The sequence below is a fragment of the Trematomus bernacchii genome, unplaced genomic scaffold (genome assembly GCF_902827165.1).
Source record: "Trematomus bernacchii unplaced genomic scaffold, fTreBer1.1, whole genome shotgun sequence".
Taxonomy (NCBI): Eukaryota; Metazoa; Chordata; class Actinopteri; order Perciformes; family Nototheniidae; genus Trematomus; species Trematomus bernacchii.
This window is the reverse complement of record NW_022987547.1, coordinates 52,201-64,667: the sequence shown is the minus strand read 5'-3', so window position 1 is coordinate 64,667 and position 12,467 is coordinate 52,201. Positions and strand designations below refer to the sequence as shown.

Genomic DNA, 12,467 nt, shown 5'->3' with positions numbered 1-12,467 from the left:
TGTGTGGAGTGCCAGACCCTGATCTCATTCATATTTTATAGATCACTGAGGGAGGTCAAGCTGTGTTTGGGTGTGTGTCTGTCTGCCTGTCTGCACATACAGTTTAACCAAAAATTCAGCATTGCCATGACGTCTTTATTACTGCTGAGTACGTTTATTTTTCCGCTTCGTAATTGGCCTTACATTTTACAAAAGCAATTGCTGAGGGGAGCATGGCTGAACTTCTAAAAGTCAACACTGTCTTTCAGCAAATAATCAGATAAAACTCCACATGTTTTTCCGAGCTGATGTAACACAGGAATCCAGTCTCCTGCAGCCACGCAAAGCCAAGCGTATTTTACTGTTTAGTCTACAGGAAGTGAGTCAAAAAGTCAAAGTAAAAAAAAAGTGAATTATCCATAAAATAATAAAAAAACATAAACTATCTGAAGTCGGACACATGACTAGAAGCAAGCAGAATCTCCATTCATAGTTGATAATATAATCACTCATTTACACAGTCCCTCACAGTATAAAAGGTAATAGATAGCATATTAATTAGTATCAGCCAGTCAGATCAGCACATTTCTTTTTATTGATCTCACTCTTAATTATTCACTGAGGGATGATTTCATAATAATAGTGATAATGTACGTTCATGTCTACGCTGTGCATACGAATACATGCATATATAAGACTTTTTAGAAATGATGTCAAGCTTTTTTAAAATCGATTTCTTCCTGAGATGCATTTTTATATAAGAATCAGATGACGTAGTCCCCAGACACTCAGATTATCACCACCGCAGCATGTTCCCTCTCTGAATACCATTATTTTCCCTCTCCTCTATGGTTTGCGCATCTCCTCTTATACAGTGTTAAAAATTCATGTTCTGGTATTTTCCTTCTTATGGAGTGGAGATCCAAAAATCATATATATTATGTAAAAACGTCATTAGTTATTTCAGTAAAAGCCTCAAGAACCACTTTGTTTTGCATGGATGTTGCCAGATACATTTACTGTGCTTTAAATGTAGGGCTACAAATAACAATAATTTAATTACAAATCCATCTTTTTTTTTTATTTTACATTAAAACTATTAACCCTATTTAATGTCCAAAGAAATGATTGTTCGGCAGGCAAAGACACATTTTTGAATGTATTTTATTATTACTTTGTTTGTTAAAAAATGTTAGGCTGATAAACGACTTATCAATAAAACACCAAAAAAACACCAGAAAATGTATGATAACTGAAAACTTAGAAATGTGGTGGCAAGTTCAAAGCACCACCCTGCATATGCTCAATCCATGCCATCACTAGAGAGTGTTTTTCCCGTAAGACTTCCCTGAGTGTGCAATAAATAGCAGCAGAGAATGGGCCATCTGCCATTGTGGTGTCTGCGCTCTGCATGACCACAACTACAACCTCCTCTTTCCGCTGATTCAGTGACCATCCCAGAGAGAGCGCGGTGTAAAGGCTGATTGAAAATAAGCCCAGAGGACAACAAGACACAGTTAAGGGAGAATGGATGAGATGGACTGACTGAATCACCACGACAGCACTGTCTCATTCTCCCAATTATAACATTAACTATTGATGGTCCAGCTAAGCATGTCTGCTCCATGCTCCACTGCACAGCATCGTGGGTGCGGCTCTGAAAGAGGATGCAAGATTCCCTCTGAGCTGTCACTCAAACTGCCTGTTCGACAGCTGATCACGACACTAAGCTGGTGGGAGAGCCGCAAAATAACAAGGCAGTTATCACTCAAACCAGAAAGCCTCTCAGCATCCTCTAATCTGCAACATCTATGGGGTTTGAGCTTTATAGCCATATATGCACCGTCTCTATGATTGTCACCCTGTATAAGGATAGAAACTGCACAAGCTGTATTATTCATGATATACAGTACATATGCATGCACCATATGGTGGGGTTTTTCTCTGGACGTTTTTCCTTGTACGATGTGAGGGTCTAAGGACAGAGGGTGTCGTATTGTCATACTGATATTCTGTACAAACTGTGAAGTCCACTGAGACAAATGTAACATTTGTGATATTGGGCTATATAAATAAACATTGATTGACCATATGTGCAAAAATAAGAGTTGCACAAGACCCAAAAAGAGACAGTTAAGTAGTGAAGCTAGCTTATTGCATTGTCAATTTAGTCTGGTTTAACAGCACAAACCTTACCTGTACTACAACTGTATAACACTTGTCCCTCTGGAAAATAAACCAACACCAGCAACTCCACAACCTCAAGTTGTTGTATAGGAGCCATATGAATTTCTACACTCACAGAACATAACACCCACAAAGCTTTATGTGTTTGGAACAACTTACTCCCACTCTGCTGCTCTGTATCCATATTTTGTATCACAGTCACTACTCATCCCCAAACCAATTCATATACTGTAGCAGCTCATTAAAACAGGTGCAGTTTAAAAAAAATAAGAATACCTTTTCTCTTTCATCTCATGGAGACAAATTAAGCTGTTTCCCAACGCTTTGTACCATTTTGTATGGCATAAAGTATTAGTGCTATACTTTGGACTTGAGTTAGGTTCTACTACATATATTAGTAAGTATTTGAAGCTTTCTTACCAGTTAAAGTTTTAAATACAGTTGAATTCTGAGTTTTAAAATCGAGAAGTCTCACCTTTGTGTAGCATTTCTTCACAGGGAGTTTCAGCCATGTTGTTTGAGCAACTAATGCAGCTTCCATCAACCATTTGTGATAGTGACACCTGTCTGGTCTTCATTGCATGTATTGGTCAATTGACAAATTACTTCCAGTCCATTTATTTGTTAAAGACCTTTATCAACCACTCATTTCCACTCCATAAGTTTATTTCCTCAGTGCTAACACGAAGCAGCAGAAAACTCTAAATTAAACCAAACTGAAGTGTTTTATGACTAGCTATCTCCAGCAGCAACACAGTACATGTGCAGATCTACTAGCTAGCTTAGCAAAGTTTTGGCTAAAAACAACCCATAATGCAACTCTCTCTTAAAGGTAAAGGTTCATTATAAAACACCTAGTTAGCTAGCTTTCAGGTTTAAAAAACAACAACAACGTAGAGGTATTGTCTTAGAATATATATATAAAAAAGACAAACTCATTAACATAAATATTACTTTTTAGTGTTAGGGCCAATATTGGTGTAACATGTAATTGCAGTACACCATTACTCTTGGGGTACACTGAAGGTCACAAACTGGTGCAATATACCATTTTGTTACATTATATTTTTTCTTCTCTGCCTTTTGATTTCATAAAGATGTGAAAACTCTTGTGTCTGGAAATGCAGCTGAAGGTTCAGCAAATCTGCTGATATAGTACTTGTGGGACACACCATCAAAAACTTGACAGTCAGCCTCTGAACAGCAACATTTTTCAATCCAAAATTCAACCTACATGATCCATGAGACATTGTCTTTGCTTGATACTGTATATGTCTTTCTGTGTTTTTGAGTATGAATCATGAATCTTAAATCAAGTTTTAAGTCTTATTTTAGGTTGCTTTTCTTGCTGAAATGACCAACAAATAAAAGGTGCAGTTAATTTCACTACCTTTTTGTCTTAATGTGGGCATTTCTTTTCTTATAGGTTTAATTTCTGGACACACACATGCCTAGAAAAACGGATACAGACACAGGAAGAAATGCTCTGCAGCATGGCGGACAGTGCTAAAACACAGAAGCCGGCCCAAGCCTGCAGCTTCCACATTGACTATGCTAACACATGCCCCACTGCACACTTGCACACACACGCACACTTGCACATTCACGCATCCTGTATCTATACCATGGTGTTCAGAACAGGGACAGTGGGATTTTGAGGGAAATGAAGAAGAAGGAGTCCAGGACTGTATTGTAAAAATAATTATTAGTAGAAGATAAGACAATGGAAGAAAGAGGAAAAACGAGAAAGAGAATAAACCCATGAATGGCAGATGTGTGGTGAGGTGAGAGGTTTGAAGAGGGAGTGTGAGAGTGTGTGAAGCAAGAAGAGAGGATATGAGAGGGAGGAGTGTACACGGTGTACAGCGGGTCTCCTCGCCAGTCATGACTGAGCAGCAGCCTCACCATGACCGAGCTCCCGTTCCCATGACAACCCAGCCTGTCAGATGGAGAGGAGAAGAGGACGGAGGGATGCAGAGATGGAGGCAAAGAAAAGATAGGAAGAGCAAGATGAAGAACATGTACTCACGGCGCTGTTGCTGTGCCGTTCCTCTGCAGAGGTGTGTCTGACATGGCTGCAGCACCCTCTGCTCTCCTTCCCTTCTTCTTCCTCGTCCTCCTCGCCTTCTCCTGTCCTCCTCTGTTCTTTTTTTTGACAGTTGTGTCCACCTCTTTGCTATCTCTTCCACTTCTCCTCCTCCTCCTCCCTCCCCTCCGCCTTATCTTCTCCTCCTCCTTCTTTCCTCCTGCCTTTTCGGTGTGTTTGTCACGTCACTGTGAGGGAGCAGCTGCTTCTGCTGCTCCTGCATCGCCCTGCTCTGCAAGCAGGAGGGGATGGGTGTGAGAGAGAGAGAGAGAGAGAGAGAGAGAGAAGAGGGGAGAGAGGAAGAGAGAAAAAGAGGAGAGAGAGAGAGAGAGAGAGAGAGAGAGAGAGAGAGAGAGAGAGAGAGAGAGAGAGAGAGAAGGAGAGAAGGAGTGGTTTCAGTGTATGTGTGTGTTTAAATGTGCAGGTGATGATGCCACTGGGAAAGGGAGAGATTTGTAGGTGAGGAGAATGAGGTAATAAGATGCTGTGACTCAGAGTGAGTGTGACTGAGATGAGGGAGAAGGAGTATGAGAGAGCTAAGGATGGAAGAGAGAAGGAGAGCCTTAGGGGAGTTACAGGATAAAGAAAGGAGTGGCCAACCTCATCCCTGCTGCTGCCATGAGAACCTTTCCCCTTTGAGACTGCTGAGGGATTCATTTAAAGAGGTAGATACTAAAGAAATCCTCCATTGTAAGGCTTGTGTCCTGCAACCTTAAAGGGTTCACAGAAAATGGAGGTAAGCACATGTGGACACATGGCGAGGGCAGGGGAGGGCGACCCCCCTTGGATGGCCCTGTGACGATAAAACATGACAAGGTGCCCTATAGGTTGCACCTCCTGTTAAGAAAATGTGATTGATTGCCCAGTAATGTGCCCTTAGGAAACATGGAGAAGTGCCCTCTAGGGTAAGGCAAGGCAAGGCAAGGCAAGTTTATTTATATAGCACCTTTCAACACAAGGTAATTCAAAGTGCTTTACAAAAATGGAAGACATTTTAAAAATGGCATTTAAAATCAGTCATTAAAAAGGAAAGATAATAAAATAAACATTAAAAGAAAAAATACATGGATAAAAGTTAAAAGTTACAGTGCAGTTTAAGATGTGAATAGTTCAATTAAAAGCAGCGGCAAAAAGAAAAGTCTTCAGCCTGGATTTAAAAGTAGTAAGAGTTGCAGCGGACCTGCAGGTTTCTGGGAGTTTGTTCCAGATATTTGGAGCATAATAACTGAATGCTGCTTTACCATGTTTAGTTCTGACTCTGGGGACAGAAAGCTGACCAGTCCCTGAAGACCTGAGGGTTCTGGATGGTTCATAATTTAGCAGTAGGTCAGACATGTATTTTGGGCCTAAACCATTCAAAGCTTTATAAACCAGCAACAATATTTTGAAATCTATTCTTTGACACACAGGAAGCCAGTGTAAGGACTTCAGAACAGGAGTGATGTGATCCACTTTCTTAGTGTTAGTGAGGACTCGAGCAACGGCGTTCTGAATTAGCTGCAGCTTTCTAATAGATTTTTTAGTGAGGCCTGTAAAGACACCATTACAGTAGTCGAGTCTACTGAAGATAAAAGCATGGACAAGTTTTTCCAAATCCTGCTGTGACATTAGTCCTTTAATCCTAGATATGTTCTTTAGGTGATAGTAGGCTGATTTAGTAACTGTTTTAATGTGACTGTTGAAACTCAGGTCAGAGTCCATGACTACACCTAGATTTCTGGCTTTATCTGTTGTTTTGAACATTGCAGACTGAAGCTCAGCGCTAACTTTTATACGTTCTGCCTTGGCTCCAAAAACCATTACCGCAGTTTTATCTTTGTTTAATTGGAGAAAGTTCTGACACATCCAGTCATTGATTTGTTCAATGCACTTACTCAGTGTTTGAATTGGAGCATAATCTCCTGGTGAAATTGTTACGTAAATTTGTGTGTCATCCGCATAGCTATGGTAACTTATTTTGTTGTTTTTCATTATCTGAGCCAGTGGTAGCATGTAGATGTTAAAGAGAAGAGGCCCCAAGATGGAGCCTTGAGGTACCCCACATGTCATATTTGTCAACTCAGATGTGTATTTACCTATAGAAACAAAGTTTTTTCTGTCCTTTAAGTAGGACTCAAACCAATTTAGAACTGTTGCCGAAAGTCCCACCCAGTTTTCTAGTCGGTCTAGTAATATGTTGTGGTCAACAGTGTCAAATGCAGCACTGAGATCTAATAATACTAACACTGAAGGGTACATGAGAAAACATGAAAATGTTCACTCCTGGGTGCTTATTCAGGAGAGAAAACTTAATAAAGTGACCATCCATTGGAGAAAAGATAAGTTAGTGCGCTCTTGTTGCTCTTCTAGTGGAGAAAACGTGATCAAGTGCCTTCTAAGATGCACCTTCAGTAGACAAAATAAATCAAATGCCCTTAAAGGTGGGGTAGGTAATTTAGGAGAAACCGGCTCGAGATCGCTGGAATTTGAAAATACACAACCGGAAAAAATCTGCCACTTCCTTACAGAGCCCCTCCTCCAACACACACGAACGTGACCAATGAGGGCACGAGATAAGTTTGTGCACAGATGGAAGGCTGACAGGCAGGTAGGCCATCCAGTTATTTTAGCCGGGCCGGCTAAAATGATTGGTCGTGCTTTTCACAGTACTACGGCTTCCACAGATGACATTTCTTTATGGATTTTTTGTCAAAGCACTTAAGATATTCATTGCTATCGGGATGTTAAGAGCATTCCATGGAATATAACAAAAAGTGTATCTCGAGCCGGTTTCTCAAACTTACCTACCCCACCTTTAAGAGTGCCCTCCCAGTGGAGAGAATAACATAAAGTGCCCTCTTGGTGCCCTCCTAGTGGAGAAAACAGGATCAAGTAGCCTCTTGGTGCACTTGTAATGGAGAAAACGGGAACAAGTGCCCTCTGGGGATGTGTTTTAGTGCTCCCTACGGTTAAAAAAAACGTGATATGGTACCCCCCAGATTACCCTTGCAGTGGAGAAAATGTTATGCAATGCACCAATGGATATCCTTATAAATCAAACAAACATAACAAAGTATATACGGTGGGATGCCCTGCATACTATAACATTTTCTGTGCACTGTTGCTTTTCTATGTTATTTATCCCTGCCACTCAGAGAGCCTGAGTCAATCTCTATGTATGTCTGGAAGGACTGGACTGAATCATGCTTAGCGGGATTTATCAGCTATGAAAGACTCCTCACAGTCAGCACACTGATACATGGTTTTTTGAAACAATTGGAGACAACCATAACAAAACAAAAATGCAAGTATTCACAATCCTGATTTGACCATGACAACTGATTTTTTTTAACATTGTTGAGAGTCTGCACTTGTCTGTGAGAACTGGGGCACGTCACCAGGGACAGACATTATCTAACGGATGCCTGCACTCTAGGAATCAAATCCTCCTCGTCCAGATCCAGATGAGTTGGAGCTGTCATGTTAATGTCAAACAAGCCCGATTTCCACAGCTGGATTCAATGAAAGCTCCCATATGAGAGATTACATTTAAATATAACAAGTGCTGCATTTCCTCAATTATATTTATTTTGCAGACTACTGTGAACTATCCAAAATCTTGATATCAGTGACCAAACATATTCTGTAATATGAAGCACAAAGACAGAGAGGAACAGTTGTCACATGTTGAATCCAAACAACACAGATAATATACACTGCAGTAGAGAGTCGGATGAGGACGCTTGCCAATAACAGAATTTAAAACAAAAAAAGTTCCAAAGCTCAAACAGACAAGCATCCAGTTGCTTCTGTTAGTGCGCTATAGTGAGAACAGTTTAGTCTGGAGGGGCTCGCCTCAGTAATTTATCCAAACAAGACGCTCAGCAGACTTTTTATTGGATCTATAACCTGCTGGCTGAGTACTTAGCAGCAGAGACTGCAGGGGAGAGTCTAAGCTAGGGCTCATCTTCAGTCCATCGCTCTGCGCCTCCTCCTTTCTCCTATTCCTCCCCCAAATATTTAAGGAACTTACATTCCTTCATGCTTCTTTATCTCAGCTTTATTTTGTAGCTCCCTCCATCAATTTGTTTACTTCTCTTCCTCTTTTCTCACTTTCTCTATTCCTTCCTTTTCTCAGCAGAGGTCTTTTTGTCGTACACTTTTGAGCTCATTTTCTTTATATGTACTTGAAGGTTATTATGAACACCCTTGGAATTAGGTGCAAGTGTGCAAACATTATTGCCTATAACAAATTGAATTCAGTGAATGTACCGGCAGTAGAGCAGACAACATGTTTTTCCCAGGCTCAAAGGAGAAAGTGAAGGTCACAGCTCTTCAAGTGCAGAGACATCTGACATTCCTGGCTGTCAAACATTTAGAAGTTTACACTTGTAGGGGCTGCTTCTTTCTGGACGTATCTGCCTCCTATCTGCTTCCCTCTCTCTTTCCACTCCTGACAGTCCAGCCGTGGTTATCACACTGTGAGGTATGCTAGTAATGCAGAGGCTGCTCTTCAGGTTTAGGTAGCGACCTTAAAAGGGCATCAAACATGCACCCGCTACCCTTTACACTCTCACACATAGCAAACACCCCCAACACACAGTACTATGGGTAAGATTCTAATAACTTATACGTTTAGTGCATCTTCATCCTCCCTGTGTCCCTGTATCAGTGTCCGGACATTAATAATGAACCCATCCAAATATTAACATTATTATCCAAACATTAATATTAATCCATTCGAATATCAGTATCTGAATACCAGTATATCCAAATATTAGTATCAGCATATAAGTATTATTCAACCCATCCAAATATTAGGACAAGCATCCAAATATTAGTATAACAATCCAAGTATTAGTACTAAACCCATCAATATTACGATATTATTACAAATAATATTATTCAAGCCATCTGAATGTTAGGATTAGTATGCAAATACTAGTATTAACATACAAATATTAGTATTTATATCCAAATATGAGTTTTCAACCAATCCAATATTTGTATCAGTATCAGGTTATTAGTATATAACCTTTTCGGAAATTAGTATTTGTATGCGGTTATTCGTATTTGTATGCCATTATATTATTTTAATATTAACATCTGAATATAAGTATTAATAATACAAATATAAGTATCAAAATATTTGTATTAAAATATGATTATTAATTTACAAATATTAGTATTACAATCTGAATATTAAAATTCAAATCAGTTATTAGTATTAAAATCCAATTATTAACTTTAATATCAGAATATTAGTATTAGTATACAAATATTAGTATTGAAAACTCTTTCATGTTATCCAATGTGTTCATGTTGGTGGCTGATGTCTGTTTTTTAAAGTATAGAGTAGGCGCCATCTTGTGGGATTTTAAAGCCATTTATCTGACTTTGGCGACAACTAGTGGAAGTATCAAACTAGAAATTGGGCAAAAGGCAATGACTGCTGACTGCAGATAGGGTCATTACATTATTCAACATATGTCAAACATACTTCCTTACTAAACGCTGCACAGCTCTTCCACTTTAATCCATATATTATACATTCACATTTTTTATTTTTGTAATATATTTTTATTGTATTCCTTAATATTCCTTATTGCGCAAATATTTAACAGTATTTATCTTTATATTTGTTTCTTCTATTTTACGTTTATGCTGTGTTTTGCTTATAATTCTAATAGTATTCTAAGACATTTTATATGTAAAATAAGAAGATAATGTTAAAACATGATTTATACATGCAGCATCAGTGGATGATTTTAAGGGAAAACAGTGATGCACTGATAGGGTATATCCAGTAGAGGGCAGTGCTCATCAGATTTTAAAGAAGGGTATCATGTTACAATTACACTTTTTAAGGCTTTTAGAAGATCAATTTTAACTTCAGCCATAAGCTCTTTCAAGTTTTTTTTTTTCTTCTGCTCATGGTTTTTGATGTTTATCATCACTAATGCAATACCTATCTGTATGTGACCGAGTTTACAAAGGAGTAGGACTCCTTAATTTGTTCCAATATTTTCACCAGCGAATGTCTTTGGAACATACAGAAATTGACCTGAAATGTAAACTGTCTGAAAGTCTTTGTTTTGCATCAGAATTAAACGTTTATTCCATATATTGCAAGGTAAGTTCTGCATCATACACAAGCTTATTATTTCTCATTAATGGCAGACAAATATTATACAGAAAGACTGCCTGGTCAGATTCCTGCACATTCAGACAGACAAGCACACACAGTTTGGAAAACAGACACAGTTCATGCTCCAGTGAATTTATCAGGCGTTGATCCAGAAAGTCTGTCAGTTTAGATAAACCAGTGATACCATGGTAACCACAACAGGGATAACCCGCTTCAAAAGTACTCCAAATAGTTTTTACTACAGCATGTGTTTGACATCTTATTACACCGGGGACAAAACAGGCTCTAAATAAGTCAAAAGGTTTTGATATGCTTCAACTTTGAACACATTTTCAAAACACTGTGGTTTTATTTTACATCATGTATTCAGATGCAGTTCAGGAAGCAATATTGATGCGAGTAAAAAAGTACAAATGCATCGTAACAGACACTAACTATAAAAATAACTGTTATTCGTCAAAGGGAGTTAGAAAGGATAATTTTACAGCCTTTGGATTAATGGAAAAATAAACACAGTCATTACTATTTAAAAAAGGCCTCAAAACCCATCTATTCAATAGAGCCTTTCCCCAGACCTTTTATTTATTACCACCCTTCTATTTTATTGGTATTGTTTGTTTTTTATTGCTTTTTATTCATTCTACCGTGTTGTGTACTGTTTTTATACTGTTCATGCTCACTGCTTGTAGCACTTCGGGATTTGAAGTCAAATATGAAGTGCTTTATAAATGAAACCCATTATTATTATTATTATTATTATTATTATTATTATTATTATTATTATTATTATTATTATTATTATTATTATTATTATTATTATTATTTGTCCTTCTTTGTGAACATTACAATCGTATCTGTGCATTTCTGAATATGAAATGCAACCAAAAGAAAAGATAAGAAAGGTCAAATTTGTTTTCTCCAAATTATACTGTATCCAGTTATTCCAGAAACTAAATAAATGGGCATCCATTTTAGGAGTGAAATCTAGGTATTTCAGCAGCTTGCATCACGAGTATTGATGAGCAACTCTATCAAGGCCTTAAGACATCCAGTATGTTGTAATAACATGTTATTTCTTTGATCTTTATAGGTACAATCTGTGACATAAATAGATAAACAGCAATAACACATGTCTCTTTCTGTGTTTTGCATGCACAGTGCAAAACAGCACTATAACCGATTCATTAGCCAGGATTTGTATGGAAGTTAATCTAATTATAAACCTGTAAATATTGTTAATATTTAGTTTTATGTGGTATTCTGTTGTTTATTGCAGCCAACAGTGACTACAGCTGTGTGACCCATTTCAGTGTAAAAACCTGTGTTTGCCACAATGGGGGTGATAAACAATTCATTAACTTCCTAGGCAGGATATAGGTGATGATGAAGCATGATGACATCCTTCTTGTCAGTGCAAAGTTATTAAAAGATATACAATATTAAAGGACAGAAGCAGCGGGGAAATCTGTGGTTCCAAGTTTTAAGGCCAAGCCTGCCATCAAAACATAAAACAAATGAATAAAACTGCAACGGATAAAATAATCAAATGTGACATAAAGGTCAAGTGTTTTCAAAGGATCTTGTCTTTCTCAACTGTTGCAACTTTGCCCTCTCCGCAATCCATTTTTGCCCAAAGATTTCAGATAGTATGATATGGAAAAATTCTAAAATCCAAAAGTATATGAAATATCAAAAGTCAATTTACAGGTCTTTAAAGAAAATTGGGTAAATTAGTTGCATTTTTGTGTATTAAACGTGTTCCATAAGATAATTTATTATACAGTACTGCATACAGTATGTGTATACAGTACATCCTTGTTGAGGATGAGATAACACCACTTTCCTATACACATTTTATATATCTATTGTATTTTAGGAGAAAACAATAATTCCATGAGCCCAAAGATGTATATAATACGAGAAGAAGAATACTTTCAGGCCAATTGATTTTTACCAATTTAAAAGTGTCTTGCGATTTGTGCTCATGCACGGTTGGACACCAATAACATCAAATGACATAAAGCACAAATGTGATGTCAGATATTCTTAACCAAGCAAAATGCCAGTTCAATGTATTTCAGTATTTAC

At 38.0% G+C, this 12,467-nt stretch overlaps 1 protein-coding gene across 1 annotated transcript in view; it reads right to left on the bottom strand.

The window, feature by feature from the left end:
* Nucleotides 1-4,417, bottom strand: part of LOC117476518 (A-kinase anchor protein 2-like) — an 81,739-nt gene extending 77,322 nt beyond the window's left edge. Inside the window, 1 exon segment of the mRNA XM_034123123.1 lies at nt 4,196-4,417. Coding sequence (XP_033979014.1) covers nt 4,196-4,239 — 44 coding nt within the window. The 5' untranslated portion in view covers nt 4,240-4,417.
* Between the last annotated feature and the right edge of the window lie 8,050 nt (nt 4,418-12,467).